At 41.8% G+C, this 21,039-nt stretch overlaps 1 protein-coding gene across 1 annotated transcript; it reads left to right on the top strand.

Moving 5' to 3' along the window:
* The first annotated feature begins 331 nt into the window (after positions 1–331).
* On the top strand, positions 332–20,748 carry plek2 (pleckstrin 2). Its single transcript, XM_055640747.1, has 9 exons — positions 332–434; positions 4,300–4,464; positions 4,845–5,026; positions 8,590–8,681; positions 11,026–11,213; positions 14,204–14,305; positions 16,026–16,109; positions 17,475–17,556; positions 19,646–20,748. Exons 1-9 carry the CDS (start codon positions 387–389, stop codon positions 19,771–19,773), a joined length of 1,071 nt encoding a protein of 356 aa, XP_055496722.1. The 5' UTR covers positions 332–386; the 3' UTR covers positions 19,774–20,748.
* Positions 20,749–21,039: the final 291 nt, after the last annotated feature.

Below are 21,039 nucleotides of genomic sequence, written 5' to 3'. Positions count from 1 at the left end.
ACCCACACAGGAAAATCTGTAGTATGTACATACTACAGACTTGCAGCAGATAGTTGAACTGCAAATATCCGAATGTGTCACACACAATAACTTTCTCGACCTCTCCGGCTGGGGAATGGGGAAACTGTGTGGAAGTCGGGGTGGCCTCTTGATCTTTTTATTTTGCCTTTGTGACCTTCACCTGCGGCAGGGAATTTTTCTTACATCACCTGCTGATCAAATAACTACTTTTATAGGCCCACAGGCAAGGATTACTCAGAATTAGTCATGCTGGGTGCACCCAAGGCGCGGAGGAGGCAGGCGACTTGTCGTCATATTTCCTGAAGTATTTAAAGTTTCACAGTTCAGTGCAGGGCGCAGATAGCGTCTGGATACTCATCGCCAACATGCAGGGAGAAACGGCTGTAATAAGACAAGGATTCCTGGTCAAAAGGGTAAGGGAGCCTATTGCCTTTCTGATTACACCCAGTGGCGTTTAACATGTACAGTGATAGACTTAAACGTGAATTAATTGCAACCATGACTGTTTCCAAAGAATGATGGGCTAGCTAGATTTTAAGAATTGGTCTCTTCAGTTTTGTTTCGTCTCCACATCACTTCTCCCGCTCACCCTCTCAGAGAACCACAGCACATTTCTAAACGTTAGGAAATGAATATACTCACCTGATTGTATGTTTCCCTCCTCTCTCTGTTCGGGGCGCATGATCTCCGATGCCGCCTCTACTTGGACTAAGGAACGCGTGTGCCATGAGGTAACTATGTGGTTGCCTATCGTACCGTTCTCTTTTTTCCAAAGAGACTTGAAACAGTGAGAAAATAAAACCCTGATTGAGTCATTCGAAAAAAATAATGATGGAGCTGTTTCATCTTTTTTGTCAAGGAGGGAAGTTTTTGTCCACCGTTCCCAATCTAGGTGAGGAGACTGGAGCGAGGTTGCGTTGGCAGTGGGAGTTAGCAGCGGGAGAAGGGCCGAATGGTTTTCTCCTCCCCTGCCGGGCTGTTGTAAAGCTCCACCATGCCCAGCTCTTCAGATTGCCGCCCCCAACATCAGTGGCTCTCGCTGGAGACCCTCTGGAGACGTTGCTCCAGTTTTTGTCTTCGTGTAGCAGAGGGCGTCAGTTGGGGAACTTGAGCTGCGGAGGGAACCGCGACCTATCTGTCCGCAACCGCAGACCCAGCCGACCCTGAAGCAACGCCGACACACGGGGGGGAGAGGGGGCTTGTTGGCTGCGGACCAGGTGTTGATGTGCGTGGCACAACAGCGCTGACCAGACCGGGAAGGAAGGAAGGAGGAAGGAAGGAAGGAAGGAGGAAGGAAGGAAGGAAGGAGGAAGGGAGGAAGGAAGGAAGGAGGAAGGAAGGGAGGGATGGAGGGATACAAAGTGCTGGAGGAACTTAGCGGGTCAGGCAACATCTCTGGAGAATATGGATAGGTGACGTGTAGTGCCTGGACCCTTCTTCAGACTTCTTGTAAAAGGAGAGTTGGGAGGCAGGACAAAGCTGACAGGTAATAGGTGAACACAGGGGAGGGGGGCTAGTAGGCAGATGCTGAGAACAAAGGTCAGGGTTTATAGCAGAAAGATGAAGAGTTGCAAATTGTGAAGTCAGAGGAAGGATTTTAGGGGGAGGGTAGAAATAGGTGCCGGTGGGGTGATTGGGTGGGGTGGGAATGGGAGAAAGGGGAGAGGAGAGGGTTGTTAGATAGAGTCATGCAACGTGGAAACAGGCCCATCTACCCAACTTGCTCATAGCCACCAACATGTCCCATCTGCACTAGGCTCACCTGCCTATGTTTGGCCCATATCCCTCTGAAGCTGTCCCATCCATGTACCTGTCTAAATGTTTCTTAAATGTTGCAATTGTACCTGGATGAACTGCCTCCTCTGGCAGCTCATCCCATATACCCACCACCCTTTGTGTAAAAAGGTTACCCCTCAGATTTCTAAAATATCTTTCTCTCTTCACCTTAAGATGTTACCTAAAATCGGAGAATTTTGTTAAAATAGGAAGGGGGGGGGGGGGGGGGGGGGGGGGGGGGGGGGTGCTCTTATCCAGTGACTCAGGGCCACCTACTCAAAGTTGAAGATGAAGAAAGGTCACCACCTCCATTCAGCAATATCTAGTCACCGGAGGATTAAAAATAACAGCAGTGTAATGCACGTGGTGACAAAAGAAAACTCGTAAAACTATCTTGAATGTTCCTTTTCTAGCCATTTGTTTTTTATTGTTATTTAGTGGTTCTTCCCCATCGCTGTACCACACAGGCAGTCGGTGCTAATTTGTTCACAGTTATTGATAAATTTGATGCTACGGGTATATTGTCAATGAATCCGGCTACTAGGTTTGTGCGCATGATGATTGCACTGAGCACCTTGGAGCGTGATAGATTCTCCTCCCCACCACCAGGCGACAGAAGGTGCTTGATGCAAAGTGCTTGACTTCAGGATATGAGGAGCTCATGCGTTTACTCATGGGTGTTCATTATGTCCATATTCCATCCCATGGAAGTTGTAATGACTAGGTCATGTTATGAGATCTCCTACTAGGGAATTTAATATCAGGTTTTTTTTTTAGATATGCTGCCTTAGAGCAGGTTTTGGAAGCAAGAATTGATATAATTCAACCAAACTTTGTCTGTGTGGCTGTAGGTGAGTGATCCAACCCTCCCATCTGAAACTCACTCCTGAATTAAACTTGAATCATTGGTTCATAAGTTATAGGAGCAGAACTAGGCCATTCTGCCCACCAAGTCTACGCCATTTAATCACGGCTGATCTATCTTTCCCTCTCAACCCCATTCTCCTGCCTTCTCTCCATAACCCCTGAAACCCTTACTAATCAAGGGTAAGATTGGCCACAACTCACAAAACAGTTCAATTCCATTTTCCTTCAATAGTTTGTTATACTTACCAATACTAAACTGATACTGCCTTTATTCAATGATCCATTTGTAATCAAATATTGCTTGTATACACAGTTCTCTGTAATAGATGATTTTGAATACAACTTGCCCTAGTGATCACTCCTGGCAGAAGGGATCAAACCTTGAAACTTGGACCTTGATCCTGCCCTGCAAACTCGTTAACATTCAAAAATCGCCACAACAGATTAATTGACTCTTCCTGCACCTGTTTCTGATTCTACTCCTGATATCTTAATCATGCTATAAGATAGCAAAATTATTCCTCCACCATTTATTTATTTTTTATCAATACCACGCACTGGTGATTTGACGATTACGCTTTGGATATATCAGCATTTTGAACTTCTCTCCAACAACAATTTGGGCATTGACATTTTCGATGGCTTTGGGGGTGAATTTGATATTGGCGGAACAATGGATATTAATTATATGCGGATTTGTAACACTGGTATTCAACTAGACAGCAGAGACACGGAGAAGACAGGAATAGAGTTAGATTTAAACAAATACATGTCATTGTATGATCTTTGAAGTTCTCCTCCTCAGAAGGATTTTGACCTGAAATGTCACCTATTCCATTTCTTCAGAGATGCTGCCTGAAGTGTCCATCTTTGGTGTTAACTAGCATGTGCAGTTCCTTCCTACACGCATTATATGATCTGTGTATTCAATTTATTTCCGTGGACAACAAGTCCAACCTGTTTGTGTTTCGGAATGAATAGTCCTCTGGCTGATTATCAACAAAACCAATCTGTCAGATTGCAATCTGGTTTAAAAATTCATTCAAAGGCCCCTTGGATCCTCATGGTGTACCTGGTTGAATTTCATTTGCAAAGAGTCCAAATTGCCTCCATAGTGCAACACCCAACCCTTTTTAAGATCAGTTTATTTTGAGTTAAATACATTCTTGCTTCAACATGGCTACACAACAGACACCAGGCTAAGACCTCAAAACTATTTGAAAGCAAACTAGTTCAAGTATGATTGAACATAACACCACTAAGAGTATTCCATTAATCTTCACAGTTGTAAATAATACCCAATAAATGGAGCTTGATTTTATCCGTCAAAGTTAATACTTTTTACTAAAAAAATCCTATGATGGCATTTATTCATTTATTTGTTTATTTAAAATATATGTTTTTATTAGAAGCGTAAACACACAATAGCAACACGGTTTGTTTATCAATTACATTCATACAAAGCTTCTGTTCTTTTTATATATTTTTTTAAAAGATAGACCTGAAAAGAAAGGTCTATAAACTAATAAAAAGGAAGGGATAAAAAGAGAAGAAAAAAAATGATGGCATTCAAGGGTGTTTCTGCTCTTTATAAATTATTTGTAGGGTGCTTTAATACGTTTAATTTAATTTCAGGGTCATTTTGTTCACAACTGGAAAGCACGGTGGTTTGTATTGTACAAGGATCAACTTCTCTACCATAAAATTGAAGGAGGAAAGAAGGAATCTCGTCCTAGAGGCATCATTTCTTTAGTAGGATGCACTGTTTACTGTCCCTGTCTGGATTATGAAAATAGGCCGGTAAGAATGTTAAAGCAAGTTTCTTAAATTTTATGCATGTAAATTTGTTTCTTGCACCTCTATAATTTTGCGATGCAATTTAAGATTGTGCAATTTCTTTCTGATACTCTCTGCATTGTTATTTAGTTTGCAATTAGAATACGCTCTCTTACCATGCAGCATTTCAAATGCGGCCTCTGCTGAGATTTATTTTAAAGACATCAATAAAGCATTGAGTCTGGGAGCTATTCGATCCCATGTGGCTTTGTTCTACATGTCGCAGTCCACCTGAGGGATATCAGTTTTGTAACATTTTAAGGAATGCAGAGTTTGCAGAATCAGTACAATTTTGGCAAAGGAAAAGAACTTGCAAAGATCTTGTTACCTGTTTATTTTGACAGCTGGTGATAAAACTGAAGGCAAAGAATTCTGTCGAGCATTTCCTTGAAGCTTCCTGCCGTGAGGAGCGAGATTCGTGGGCTGAAGATATTAATGTTGTGATCAGGGCTATTAACCCAGAACATCAAAAGCAACTGTGTTCTTCTGACACGTCCTTCGAAATAGGAGCAAACATTTGCTTGAGGTAAATGTTATTGTTCTGATTATTGGCCATCAAGTATGTCTTGTTTCTATCTTGCTATTGCCAAAAAAATTCTGCATTCTGTTGTGAAGTTGCTCACTCATTCTGGACCCAAGGCTAAATCTTTATGCGTAAGGTAGACAGTGAAGGCCAGGTAATCATTACCTAAATGGAACACCAAGGATAGGCTATTTGCCAATGGGAAGAAGTTACAATGCCAGGGAAATCTGCACGATTGAGTCCCACGGCAAAGAAGGGTCTATTCTGACCATCATGTCTGTCCTTGAAAGATAGACACAAAGTGCTGGAGTAACTCTGCGGGTCAGGCAGCATCTCTGGAGAAAAAGGATCAGTGACTCGTTCCTTCACTGCAACTCCACAGGTTTACTCCTTATCCAATATTCTTTTGAAAGGTGCTGTTGAATCTCCTTCCACCATGCTTTCAGACAATGCATTTCAGATCAGTTATTGCCCTCCAGGTCAATTGTCGCAGACCAAACGTCACCCTGGCTCAGATTACCAAACAATTGTAGTTTGGGCATCAAGACAGGCATAATTATAGCTTGCCATCTTACCATCTCAATAATAATGCAGATCAAATAAATATTTGAAATAGTAAAAATATGAAGCACTTTAACTGTTTTCACCCCTAAAGTGCTGTGAATTGTGCATGGTTTGTTTTAGAATGGTAGTTTTCTGCTTTGCATTTAACAGCTGGTAAAGTCCATTTTAATGTTTGCCAAGGGCAGCAGAAATCCGGAAACTATTTTGTGTCACCTTATTAGAACAATGAAAGTGAAAAAGCAGAAACAAAGTACTACCAATGCTGGTCAACACACAAAAGGGCACAAAGTACTGGACTAACTCAATGGGTCAGGCAGCTTCTCTGGGGAACATGGATAGATGACGTTTTGGGTCAAGACCTTTCTTAAGATCGGTTCCATTTGGTTATCAGAAAAAAACTTGCCTGTGTCCACCTGCCATGCTTTTTCCTGCCCTTCCCCTTTTCCAGCTTTCTTCATCCCCATCAATCATTCTGCAGAAAGGTCTCGACCCGAAACGTCACCTATCCATGTTCTCCAGGGATGCTGCCAGTCCTGCTCAGTTACTCCAGCACTTTATGTCCAAAGTAAAAAAGGCCCTTGGTGCCTTAGGCCATTCCATTTCACAAATCCTTATTGTTCTAAACGTTAGATCACATTTCCGAGTCAATGCCCCCTTGTTTGAGCCCCTCCAGGCCAGGGAAATAGTCTCCCTGTCAAGATTGCTCACAATTTGATGCTTCAATTAAACTATGTTTATTCTTAAACTGCTGAAAATATATCACACTACTCGGGATTTGCCACTTCACTGGAATTAATCTAGAAAACCAGGCAAATATGTCCACCCTTGGGAACAGATCCTCAAAACTGTACATGTATCCGCATTATCTCATCAAAACCATATATAATCATCAGGCGTCTGTATAATACAAGACACCTGAATTCCGAACCTTTTGGCAGTAAAACCAATAATCTGCTTCCCTTGTTCCTAAACGTTATGTTCCTGAGTGTTAAGTGCAAGGGCAATCAATCCTCCGATTGTGACCATGTTGTAATTTTACACTCTTTTTTAAAAAGTTGTTTTCTTTTCTTCTTATCACAGTAAATAACATAATGTTTTCCCACATTAGTTGCCCTTGCTCACCCCCTCAACTTGTCTGTACTTCTGTATAAAGTCGCCGCCTTGTCATCACAGCTCGCTTTCTTATCTAGTTTTCTGTTCTTAACAAACAGAGGAAAATATCGAGTATTATCCAAGTCATTGATGTAGATTGCCAGCTGTGATCACACTAATCCATCTCACCCCCTTCTACTGGGAGACCGCCAACTCGAAAGTGTTCAGTATTGTCCTGCTCTCAATTTATATTTTAACTTTAACCCAGCCTTTATCTATAGTAATATATTATCTCTGATTCAATACCCTATTTTATGAAGGGCTTTTGAACATCCAGATATGTAGCAATCGTTGGTTCCTCCTTATCTATCCTATTAATAACATCCTCAAAGATAGTGTGCTGGATTGGTCAAGCAACAAATGCTTTTATTACAACTATTTATTGACTCTGCTCTCATAAAAATATAATTTATTGTTCCTACTTCTTCAATAGTAGTTTCGAAAAACGTCCCCAACTAGCTAACATCAAACTAAACTGCCTGTGGTTTCCTGTTTTCTCCTCTCTCCTGCCTTGAACAGCAGTGTTACATTTGCTGCCTTCCAATCCACTGAAGCTATTCCAGAATCTAAGGAAATGTGTAAGGATCCCTACCCATGCATTAATTGTCTCTGCAGCCACTGTGTTTAAAACCCCAGTTTGTAGGCCATTGCAACCATAGGATTTATCAATCCTTAATCCCATTAATGTATCCAATATTTGTAATTAATACCTGAAGCATGTTACTAAACAATCCATTTGTTCAATATGTATTTTATTTTATTTGGTGCAATAAGAAGGAAATAAAGTAAGAGGGAGATACAAGGAATTGCAGCTGCAAAAAAATGACTCAAAGTGCTGGAGTAATTCAGCGGGTCAGGTAATGTCTCTGGAGAACATGGATTGATTAAATTTTGGGTCAAGACCCTTCTTCAGACTTGGGCCGATAGTAAAGTAAAGTTGAGGCCCATTGCAAGTCGGGGTGAGTGAGGTCCAGAGCCTGCAGGTACCAGCACATGGTGGAGAGTGTATATCACAGGGCATGGAAGGAGAACTGTTTTGTTAAACTGCGTTCCGTGTAGGTACCAGGAATCCTGGTTGGACCCACACTGGATGGCCTAGTGATGGAGCTGGAAGCCAGATGGCAGCACAGGCAAGTGTTGAGGAAGCACATATGGCTGTGGCAGTGAGTCTGGGTCAGAACACAGAGCAGGAATTACAGAGGGAAAGTCTCGCAGAACTCCTGTCGGAGAGACGAACGGGACTTCGTCAAAGTAGGCATATCTTGAGTACATTTTGCAGTAGGCATTATAAAGAAACTATAGAAAAGGGATAAGCAAAGAACAAGATATAAGATAAGTAAATTGGATGTTTCTGATCTGTTGTTTAATTAACATAATTTTAGCACCATATATTAACCATTAAAAACAGGACAAATGAAGAAGTTGTTCAAATTAATCCAATCTGACTATATTATCCTGGGTGTTTATACATGGACATGCCACTGGACAAACAATACAGAGATCAAGATTAATAATGCCAAGAGCCAGGTGAATAATCCAGAGAACTGGAGGTCAAATTTCACCGTCAATTTGAGAGGTTACTTTTATTTTTTTTTTAAAAAGCTAATATCAGAAAGATGACCATTAATTTGCTGCACTTGCTAAAACTTAGTTTTGTTTTCACAAGGAAATGAACTGTATATATCTTGTGCGGGTGGCCAGTGTGGTTCCACACCCACTCCTTCAATGTTACCGAACCCATGCTGGGTTTGACATGGCACGTACAAAGGGGCATTTAATAGTTTACGGGCAACAACTGCGTTGGGGATGTGTAAATAAGTTAAAAAAAACACAATCTCTTTAACTTGCAGTCACGTAATCAAAGAGATGCAAGAAACCAACAGTGGGATCAAGGAGATGACAAACGGTGAATATGGGAACACCTACAGACAATGCTTCACCGGTAAGCAACAGTGTACCTGAAGAATTAAATCTTGTTCTTTAACAATTCATAAGTGTGCACTTCATTCTAGATCCCCCAACCACAAGAAACAACCTGCTTTCATCCATTGTGTCTCATCTGCAGATAATGTGAAACGCCTTCAGCAAATTATCTTTTAATCTCCTCTGCACTGGCAATAATACCTCCAATTTTTTCATGTCATTTTCATATCAAGTTTTCACATCAAGCAGCCATTCACTTAATCTGAGCTGCTTGCACACTTATCCAATATTGTGGAATGCAAAGCAGCACAAAATACTCCATTTGTGGTTCCATTTGGGTTTTAGATATATAGTATGGAAACAGGCCCTTCGGCCCACAGAGTCTGTGCCAACCAGCGATCATCTGTACAGTAGTTCTATCCTATACACTAGGGACAATTTACAGACACCAATTAATCTATAAACCTGCACGTGTATGGAATATGGGAGGAAACCGGAGCACCTGGAAAAACCCATGCAGTCATAGGAAGAACCCACAAACTCCATACAGACAGCACCCGAGGTGAAGAGCAAACCCTACTCTACCGCTGCGCCACTGTGCTGTACTTGTGTGAATAAACACCTTATATCTTGTATTATTAAGCAAAAGGATCAGCCCCATTAAAATCACTGGCTACTTTAATATTTAAATTGTATCTCACAACCTATAGTTTCACAAGGTTAAACCATTGGACATTTTAAAATGTTCTTACAGCGAGAGAGAGAGAGAGAGATAGAGAGAGAGAGAGCAAGGCCATTTGGCCCATTGATCCCATTGTACCTGCCCTATTTCCCTGTGACCTATTCTTTACTCTGCCATTCTTTCAAGGAAACAAAAATGAGCAGACAAAATGTACATGTTAATGGAGTTCAACAATGTTTATTAGTCATCTTTGTGGTAATTTTCTTCGCTCCATTGATTCAGTTTATATATATTTATTAAATAATACATGGAAGTTCATGTGTGTAAATTAGTTTTCACTCTTGGTGGACTCTGTTTAAGATTAAAAAAAACATGTATTGTAACTCAGTACCCAGGAAGAGTATATGTGGCATTTTGAAACACGATAAATATTTAAAATCCTGCTCAGATGAGTGAACCAGATGTCTTTAGTGGTGGAAAGGAGGATCATGTGAAATTGGGGTAAAATAAGAATGAGTGATAGCGATTGAAAACAAATTGGGTAGGGATCATCTTGATGAAACTGGGATCCCTTTCATTGCCCTGGGGGCTGGGATTCCTGATACCATGCTTCTGTTTCTGAACCTGGTCCTCGCTGGAGAATGAATTTTAATGTCAACATGCCCTCTGTATTTCACCTGTTGTGTCTGCAGTGTTGCCAGGCAGCTAGTTTGGATTCAGCTAATTGCCCTTTGCCAACTTATGTTACTCTGAGAACTTAATTATTTGGGGGGGGAAGGAGGAGCAAGAACAAACGCTTGAAAAGACTGGCACTGGATTTGCCCAGACAAAAGCCCAGCATGTCAGTGGTGTATGACAGACTAGCGTTCTGTAAACACCTGTGTCCTAGTTCATTTCAGTGTAACTTGATTCCACTTTACTAAAACATTACAAGAAAAAGCAAGAGCATGAAGCTGCTTAACGGTGGTTTTCTTATTCCAATTGAAGTCAATGTATCCTGAAAATGTAAGATCTGATTTTTTAGGCGTTCTGCAGGAGTCTGTCATTAAAACATTGTGTTAAATCTTTTCTTGTCACTGCATAGGAGGCCATTTGGCCTATTGGGTCAATGCTGGCTCCGAGAAGAGCAATCTTCTCATTCCCATCTCCCCCTCCTTATACCCCTATACAACATATTTGGTTTGTTAAGAGAGAGTGCGAACTTGACATGGATAATGTTTGAGGTCGGGATCAAACCCATGCCACTGGAATTGTGAAGTGACCGCACTAACTTGTGCACCACCATGCCACCTGTTATGGAATAGGAAGATACTATTAATCCACCTTTAAATAGATTTTCCAGCCTTTGATCGCTAATGAATAATATTTATTAGAGTGTATGAGAATTGTCGGCCTATGGAATATTTGAACAGAGCATTTCCCCTGCAACCATTGAGGAAAGGTCTGACCATTCTTTGGAAGTGAGGTTGCAAGAAAATCTCTTGGTGGTTTACCCCTTTTCCATCTGAAATAGACATTGAAACACTGGCACTGCAGGATTTCCTCCTAACTGGACTTACAAATGTTTGGGGTCATTATCCCATGCACCTTAACCAGTTTTGATCCTTTATTGAATGTATTGCTATCTTTGTGAGCCTCAATGCACTTCTCAATCATATCCTTATTTTATTTTTGTCTACAGGCTCGACAGTTATTGACTGGCTGGTGTCCAAAAACATTGCCCATTCCCGATCAGACGCCGTCACCGTCGCCTCCCTTCTCATCGAAGATGATCTGATCAAGCCCGTTGGAGATAAAAGCACAAAAGCCAGGTGGAATATCGTCAGCACAGAGCAGTTCCTCGATGATTCAACAGCATTGTATTGTTTTGTAAGTCTCCTGCATTGCATCAGTTGTAATGGTTTCATGCACAAGCATCTTCTTCTCTTCTGCAGTGTTTTGTTATTGCTCCTCTGTCTCTCACAAAGTAAGAATACTAGCCCACCTTCAAGTTCCCAGAATGAGGCACAAGTCTCTCGGACACTGCTGCTGGAGAATGTTGAGCTTTATAGTTAGTCATACAGCACGGAAACAGGCCCTTCAGCCCAGCTTGCTCATGCTGATCAAGGAGCCCCATCTACACTAGTCCCACCTGCTCGTGTTTGGCCCATATCCCTCTAAACCTTACATAATAAAAAGGAACTGCAGATGCTAGTTCATACCAAAGATAGACACAAAATGCTGGAGTAGCTCAGCAGACCAGGCAACATCTCTCGGGGAAAAATGGATGTGATGTTTTAGGTTGAGGCTGAAGAAGGGTCACGACCTGAAATGTCCTCAATCTATTTTCTCTTGAGATACTGCCTGATCCATTGAGTTACTCCAGCATTATGTGTCTATCCTTTAAACCTTTCCTATGTGTGTACCAATCCAAGTGTCTTTTAAATGTTGTGAATAGTTTCTGCCTCAACTGCCCCCTCAGGCAGTTCATTCCATATACCCAGCATCTTCTGTGTGGAAAATGTTACCCCATATATTCCTATTCAATCTTTTCCCTCTTCCCTCAACCTATGTCCACTGGTTTTGATTCCCCCATCTCTGTGTAAAAGGCTCTATGCATCTACCCTATCTATTCCCCTAACAAGCTTGTACACCTCTATAAGATCACCTCTCGTTCTCCTATGCTTCAAGGAATATAGTCCTAGTTTGTCCAACCCTACAGCTCAGGCCCTCAAGTCCTGGGAACATCCTCGTGAATCTTCTCTGCACTCTTTCCAGCTCAACAACATCTTTCCTTTATCAGTTGCAATCATATCTTGAGCCCTTGCTCCATTGTATCAATGACTATCGGTGAGATCAAGCGCAGGCTTGGCAATCGTGTTGCTGAACACCTCCGCTCAATCCGCATAGGCCTATGAGATTTCCCTGTTGCGAAACACTTTAACTACCCCTCTCATTCCCATACTGAACTTTCGGACCTGGACCTCCTCCACTGTCGGAGAGAGGCTCAACGCAAATTGGGGGAACAGCACCTCTTGTTTCGATAGGGCAGCTTACAACCCAACGGTATGAATTTTGATTTCTCCAGCTGAGAAAACACAATCTGCCACAGGCAATGATGGTCCAGTTTTATACTGCCATCATAGAGTCTGTCCTCACCTTCTCCATCATAGTCTGGTTTGGCTCAGCCACCAAGCATGACATCCGGAGGCTGCAGCGCATCGTTCGATCAGCCAAGAAGATTGTTGGCTGCAACCTTCCCCCCCCCACCCCCACCCATCGACGAACTGTACACTGCAAGGGCCAGGAAGCGAGTGGGTAAGATCATCTCTGACCCACCTCACCCTGGCCACAAACTCTTCGAAGCACTTCCCTCTGGAAGGCAACTCCGGACTGTCAAAGCCGCCACAGCCAGACATTAAAAACAGCTTTTTTCCATGAGCAGTAGTTCTACTCAAGAGCCAAAAGTCTAGCTTCCTGGTTTATTTATAATTGTCTACTGCATATTGTGTTGTTACTTGCGAGCAAAGCACCAAGGCAAATTTCTTGTATGTATACTTACTTGGCTAATCTAATGTATTCAATTCAATTCAAGTAACCCTTGCTTTCCCTCTCTCTCTGTCCTTCCCCCACCCTATGTCTCTGTCTAGTTGCACTGTCCTCCTGATTAATTTTGCTGTTTGTATGGCCTCGTTGTCACCTTCCTCTCAGCTAACAATGATCCATTCTACATTTCCAAGATTATTATCTGCTCTGATCTGTTGCTTTCAAACCTTACTCTTCCACATAACTCTAGTCTCCCTCTCCCCTGACTCTGTTTGAAGAAGGGCCTCAACACGAAACATCACCTGTTCCTTATCTCCAGGGATGCTGTCTATCCCGTTGAATTGCTCCAGCATTTTGTGTCTATCTTCGAGGGGCAACCTAAGTTGGTGGTGCATCCTGATGTAATTAATTCCTTAATTCTGATATTTGTTGGCTGCCACCTATTCCATGAACATTGATATACAGGTAACTGTTGGTGAGGAGTTAGAATATCTAGCCTGTTGAACTTTACGAATAATTGATAGTCACATGTCCCAAATTCTTTCTTCTTTGACTTCTAAAATTTCCGTCTCTTCTTGTGGCTTTGTTTATGTTGTATGTATCGAAGATTGTTATTCTTGATGTTGTCAGGTTAAAAAAATAGTAATTTGTACAATAATTTGCTGCTCATTGACCTTTTGCTTTGAAACTGCGGCTTACAATGAAAATGTCCAATGCACAAGTAGTTTTAATTGGGGGGGCTGAGATAGAATCAAAGAATGTAAAGGAGGCCATTCAGGCTATTTTGCTATGCTGACCCTTTTTGAAAGACGTACCCACTTAGTCCTACTCTTCACATCATTTACCTGCAAATATGCCTGTTTCAAGTAAATAAACAATTATACAGTAAAAGGTTGCTGGTAACTAGTTTTCAAATATTTTCAAATATTGCATTTCTGATAGTAATATCAAACGGAATTATATTTTGTCTTCTCTTTTCTTGCTTTTCCAGTTAGTTTAAGTGTGTGCCATCTAGTCACTGACCCTGCTGCCATTTAAAAAAAAAGAAAAGATTCTTCATGTTATAGAGTGAAAAGCTGGGAGGATCATTGTCCCTGTGCAAGTTTAAATTATGAAATAAAGAAGGGGAATCGCTAATCCTACCTTTACTGTTCATTGTTAACAATCCTTACACACATTAGATGCCACGTTATCTTCAATGAGTTTTGTCACCATGTTGTGACTTCTGAAGGACAAACCAGTTCTATTAATTCTTTGTGGGATATGAGTGGGTGAATGGTTGTGTGGGAGGCTGGTCAGAATTCTAAAACTAAAGTATTTTACTTTCTTTGCAGGCAAAAAGTGCGAGAAAAACGGATAGTCCTAATGATAAAATTGAAATACCACATATTGATCTCAGTGGCAAGATTGTAAAGCAAGGATTTTTGATGAAGCAGGTAACTAGTTTTCAGACTCTCATTTCAATTGGCGTAACGTGAAAATTTTCGGAAATTACGGAGAAATGGAAAGATCCTGCTCATCTCTCAGTTAAGATACAGTAAATTGCACACTAAATGCCGTTAGTGAAAATGTTTCCCAGAGTTGATATGTTGATTGTTAATAGTATTAAAGTGCATAAGTTAACTGGGTAATCTATACCAGTGAATGATTTGGGTTCAATCCTCGGTCAGTGCTCATCTACTAGATCAAGGAAAAAGTTAACCGGTGATTCAGATTCAGATTCAACTTCAATTGTCATTGTCAGTGTACAGTACAGAGACAACGAAATGTAGTTAGCATCTCCCTGGAAGAGCAACATAGAATATGATTTCAATAAATAAATATTTTTATAAGTATACAGACATAGTGTTTTTCCTGTGGGAGGAGTGTGTGTGTGGGGGGGGGGGGGGGGGGGGGGGGGGGGGGGGGGGGGGGGCAGTGATTGAGTCACTAGGTACATTGCAGCGGTAGAAGTTCACCAGGATCTGGTGAAGCAGGTAACTAGTTTTCAGACTCTCATTTCAATTGGCGATCAGTGATCCCTTGAAGCAAAATGAAATATGTACAGGTTAAGGCAGGATTCTGGTCTTGAACAGAATAGATGGGGGTAAATGCAGTCTTTTCCCCATAGAAGGGAAATCAAGAACCAGAGGACATGGGTTAAAGGTGAGAGGGGAAAGGTTTAATGGGAACTTGAGGGGCAACATTTTCACACAAACGTTGGTGGGTATATGGAAGGAGCTGCCAGAGGAACTAGTTGAGGCAGATACTATAATAACATTTTTAAAGACATTTGGACAGTACATGGATATGAAAGGTTTAGAGGGATATGGGTCAAATGTGGGCAACTGGGACGAGTGCACATGGGGTATCTTAGTCGGCACGGGCAAGTTTGCATACGATATGATTCTATAACCCGGACAGTTTGCAAAAATGTGACTGCGAATAGTTTTCCCAGACAGCGGAAGATGATTTCTCCCAAACAGTCGCTTCGTATATGTCGACTGTTCATAAGTTGGGGAGGATCCGATGAGATCTTGTTTTACAGTCTGCTCTCATTTTAAAAATGACCACTTGGAGAAGGAACCAGAGTCCTGCTGATGCTTTGCCTTCACACTCTAGCAAGTTTGGGAGTAGCGGTGGGTGGTGACATTGGTTCACGGAACGACCGGATGGAGGCAATGGCTGTAACGGGCCTTTGTGGCCAGCTGCAGCTGGGACTGTAAAATGGTGCCAAAATGGCGCCTCTTGCTTATAGATTCAGTGGGCTGGTCTGTACATTTTGACACTAGGATGATTGTGCTTATGCACGGGGATGGTCTTGCTGAGCCGTATGCAAAAGATGTATGTCACTGCACCTGGTACATGTGATAATAAAGAAACATATAGTCCCAATACCATTGGAAGTGTGATGTGGGGCTAGGAGTTGGTTCTGTTGTTGTCACTGCATGGTGTTTCAAATTCTGCTCAGCTTTATCCTGGATAACATGCACAGGTCCTGAGTATTAAAATCTGTATAAAGTTCTTAGTCAAAGGTGACAAGTTTGAAAGCCTCACAGAATATCAATTGCTAACAGTAAACATGTTTAAGAAAATCATATCTCTGCTAAACGTTGGTGTTTTTCGCTTGCATGCATTGTAATATCCTCAATGTGATGATTTGTTTGTTTTGCTTAGGGACACAAAAGAAAGAACTGGAAAGTGCGAAGTTTTGTTCTGAGGGAGGATCCTTCACACCTACATTACTATGATCCCTGCAAGGTACCTGTCTTGTGCTTTAACTCCAGTTTACAGTGAGAGTAGTTTTCTACATAAGGAGATGGGAGCAGTGCCTGTGGATCTTCACATGTCCCTCACAACCCCTTTTGACAACTACAGTAAATGCAGATTTGGTTCTAAATCTAATTATGGACTAATTATTTGATTCTTCGGTTCTATACAATAAATGGTAGGGCCCTGGGGAGTGTTGTGGAGCATAGAGGCTGATTGTTGACTTCAGGAAGGAAAAGCTGAGTATTAATGGACCTGTCCTCATTGATGGACAATGATAGAGAAAGACAACAGCTTCAAGTTCCTAGGTGTATGCATGTCTGATGATCTGCCAGTACATTGGTACAATCTCAAAGAAAGCTCATCAAAGCCTCTACTTTCTCAGAGATTTCAGGAGATTTTGGCATTTCACCAAATATCTATAGATCTTCTTCAGGTCTATCGAGAGCATGTTGGCAGGTTGGATCCGGCCTGCTTCAGTATCTTGAACATTCAAAAAGGAGGGAGACTTCAGAAAGTGGCGGATATTACCCATCCTTCCCAGGTATTGACCATTCTGCCATCAAAGTGGTCTAAAGGAATCACTGCCTCAAAAAGGCAGCTAATATCTTCAAAGACTCACACCCCCTGGCCACACTTTCACCTTTTGGGTACCATTGGGAAGAAGGTACATGGCAATAATGTTGAGGTTCAAGAAATGCTTCATCCCACTATCTATCAGGCACATGAACCACCCTGAACAACTTAATCACAACCCAACCTCAGCAACAGTCTACTGTAGACTGTATAGGTTGAACTGCATACTTAAATTTGAACTATGGTTTGGTTACCTAGTATTACTAATGATTTGCATTATTGTGTATTTAATTATTGTGTTATTGCATTGTTATGCCTGTAAAGCTGCAGTAAGATTTTAATTGTTCTGTTTTGACTCTTGAACTTGATCGGTATGAACAAATTGGGCAGAAGTACTTGTGTGCAAAACACAGCATTTCACTGTACCTAGGTACATGTGACAATAAAGTATCATTGAATTGTATAGCTCTATGACTATAAACTGAGTTTGATATGCTGCACCACTGAATTCTTCATTTTATGCAGATCATTGATGTTAGATAACTAGTCCAGGAGATGTATCAATGGTAAATAAAATAACATTGTGTGAACATTTAACATGTCCTCACTAACATCATCAAAAGGTTGTTTTTAGCCTGAAGCAGTGATTTCAGAATGCACATATAATGTTAACAAAGTATAATTCACACTCAATTTGTGTTCCTTGCAGTTTTAATGTTTCCATAAGTTTATTTCAAGCTTATGCCCAACTGACTTGAAATAACTGTTTTACATTAATAGGAACCAAATAATGAACCAGTTGGTGGTATGTCACTTCGTGGCTGCTTGATATCTGCATTGGAAGATAATGGAATCCCACCAGGTGAGGTTTGGCATCTTGACTAGAAACAAAGGAGGAAAGAACCTAGAGTAGCAAACTGTTTATTGGGCCACCATTATTTTGGGCAACCATTATGCATTGCTTGAAATAATACAGTCCTGCAGTGGTTATGAAGCAGGAGTGCTGTTAGGGGCTTCTCAGAGCACCAGAATTGGGAATTGGGGCTCAACACCTCCCTGTGTGCCTGGGTCCTGGACTTTCTCACCGCCAGGCCCCAGGTAGTCAAGATGGGAGGGAATACATCGATGTCCCTCACCCTGAGCACAGGACCGCCCCAGGGTTGCATCCTCAGCCCCCTATTGTACTCCCTGTAGTGTACTCCCTAGGTTCAGCTCCAACTCAATAATTAAGTTTGCTGATGACACTGTGGTGGTGGGCCTGATCTCAGACAACGACGAGAAGGCCTACCGGGAGGAGGTGGCTGATCTAGCACTCTGGTGCCAGGATAACAGCCTCCTCTTGAACATCAAAAAAACCAAGGAGCTGATCATGGACTTTAGGAGGGCACATCATCCGAGGACGTACACTCCAATGAGGATAAATGGGGATCCTGTGGATAGGGTGAACTGTTTTAAATATCTGGGAGTCCACATCTCCGAGGATATGACATGGGCATCACACGCCTCAGCACTCGTGAGTAAGGCAAGGCAGCGCCTTTACCACCTCAGGCAATTGAGGAAATTCAGAGTGTCTCCGAGGATCCTCCAGTGCTTCTACGCAGCGGCGGTGGAAAGCATCTTGTCCGGGAACATTACCACCTGGTTTGGGAATTGCTCTGCCAAGGACAAGAAGGCTCTGCAGAGAGTAGTGCGTTCAGCCGAACGCACTATGGGAAATTCACTCGCCCCCCCTGCAGGAACTATACAACAGGAGGTGCAACTCCAGAGCAAATAAAATCATGGGAGACCCCTTCCACCCCTGCAACGGACTGTTCCAGCTGCTACGGTCAGGCAAACGCCTCCGTTGCCATGCGGTGAGAACGGAGAGGTTGAGAAGGAGTTTCCTCCCAGAGGCCATTCGGACTGTAAACGCCTATCTCACCAGGGACTAACTCTACTGAACGTTTTTCCTTCCATTATTTATTATGTAAAAGAATATGTGTGTTATGATTGTGTTTATAATTTGTTTGGTTGTTTGTCTTTTGCACAAAAGTCCGTGAGCATTGCCACTTTCATTTCACTGCACATCTCGTATGTGTATGTGACAAATAAACTTGACTTGACTTGACTTGACTTGAATTGGAAGAATTGGAACTTGATGAAGAACCTTGTAATTTAGGAGCAGGCATTGGAAAGAAAAATGATCATGAATAGTGCTGGTTTATCATTAAGTTTATTTGTTTTCTTTAGTGAAGTAAGTCTGTAATGTTAGTCCAGCCCGGCTTGAAGATGGTGTCTGCAGACCCACACTATGCAGTTGACTTTTAATAACCAGAGGGGATAGTTCGGAATAGATAGGGTAGATGCACATAGTCTTTTACCCAGAGTAGGGTAGAACCAACCAGAGGACCTGGGTTTAAGGTGAAAGGGGAAAGAATTAATAGGAACCCAAAAGGCAACTTTTTCACACAAAGGGTGGTGGGTGTATGGAATGAGCTGCCAGATGAGGTAGTAGAGGCAGGTACAATAACATCATTTAAAATATATTTGGACAGGTACACTGATAGGTGAGGTTGAGAGGAATATTGGCGAATCGTGGGCAGGTTAGATCAGTGTAGATGGGGCATCTTGATAGGCATGTGGAAGTTTGCCTCTAACCTTTGAATTTCAACCACTCTCCTTGACCCTGTGCATTTTTTAGTGATAAACGAACCTACTAATCAGCATGTCTTTGGCCTGTGAAGTGAAACCAGAGTACCCAGAGGAAACTCCACCGGGAGAATGTGCAAATTCCACATAAACAGCATCAAAGGACAAGATTGAGTTTGGGTCACAGAAGCTGTAAATTAGCAGCAACACTAGCTGTGTCACAATGCCACTCTGATATATTCTTAAGTAAGAGGACTTTGGTCACACACTGGATTTCCTTTTATAATATAATAAATATTGATATTTACCTTTTCATATTTCAGGAATAAAGGGGAATGTTCAAGGCAACCTCTTCAAGATCATTACCACCAACGATGTGCATTATTACATACAAGCTGGCTCTAGTGCTGAAAGATCTGAGTGGATTCATGCAATCAAACGAGTATCTTAAACATCTGGTAAATGCCCACAGTTGGAAAATATAACACAGAAAAAGAACTGGAAAAACTATTTCTATGGTCAATCTTGTAGCAGTTGATTCTTTTCAAGGTAGTGTTATGTTCGATTATGGGAGAAGGCAGTCTTAACTATGAAAACATTTCTCATGTGTTATTTGTCTACACACTCTCACAGAGAATGGCGCACTGTCAAGAAAAAATATCCACTGACTTTTTGAACTGTTTTACAGGAAGAATGAAATATGGTAGACTTTAGATACAAAACTGGAACAGCTAGGTTGTTGTAATTTTTAAACTTTGCATTAAGATTTGTTTTATGTCTACCTGTAATTTTTTAATGAGTAAACTGTTTACCAGGCTAATTGGACAACCCTCAAAAGCTCCCAACGGCAATGCAACACAGTAAAGGCCCTGTTCCACTTTCCCGAGTTACTCACGAACTCTCCCGAGTTTTCCCCTTGATTCGAACTCGGGGAATGTCGGTAGCGAGCTCGTAGGAGTCCGTAGATGTTTTGTAGTGGCTCGTAATGCCAGCCATTGGAACTCGGGGTATCGGGTAAGTCGGGACGTTTTTTCAACGTTGAAAAATGTCCACGAGTTAAAAAAATAGCCCCGAGTACCTACGAATGGCTATTAACGTAATTATCCGAGTTCGAATCAAGGGGAAAACTCGGGAGAGTTCGTGAGTAACTCAGGAAAGTGGGACAGGGCCTTAACAATGCTGTCTGCTGAAATCTTGGGCAAGAACAAAAACTTATCATCTTGTCACTATTTATATTCCCAAATAATTATTGAAGCACTTTATTTTTCTATTTTTTGTATTGTATCCAAATATAAATGTTGTGCAAATAGCTGATGAGCTTGGACTTTTCTTTTAGTGGCAGAGACTTTAAAATATTACTCAATGCAATTTTATGTTGGCTAGCAATTTTGAGTGTAATTAAAGGAATACTACTATAATTATTAAAGGATCCGACTAGATGATCTCATCTCTGGCCTGTTTTTATTCAACACGGTGGTGTCAGCAGTAAAGTCGCTGCCTTTCCGTACCAGAGACCCGGGTTTGATACTGACTGCAGATGCTGTCTGTTGGAGCTTGGACGTTCTCCCCATGACCTGCGCGGGTTTTCTCCGGGTGCTCAGGTTTCCTCCCACACTCCAAAGACATACATGTTTGTAGGTTAATTGGCTTAGGTGAAATTGTAAATTGTCCTTAGTATGTGTATAGTGTCAGTGTGCAGGTATCACTGGTCGGCGTA

The sequence above is a fragment of the Leucoraja erinacea genome, chromosome 9, assembly GCF_028641065.1.
Source record: "Leucoraja erinacea ecotype New England chromosome 9, Leri_hhj_1, whole genome shotgun sequence".
NCBI lineage: Eukaryota > Metazoa > Chordata > Chondrichthyes > Rajiformes > Rajidae > Leucoraja > Leucoraja erinaceus.
The sequence above is the reverse complement of the archived record's forward strand: the minus strand, read 5'-3'. Positions and strand labels throughout refer to the sequence as shown.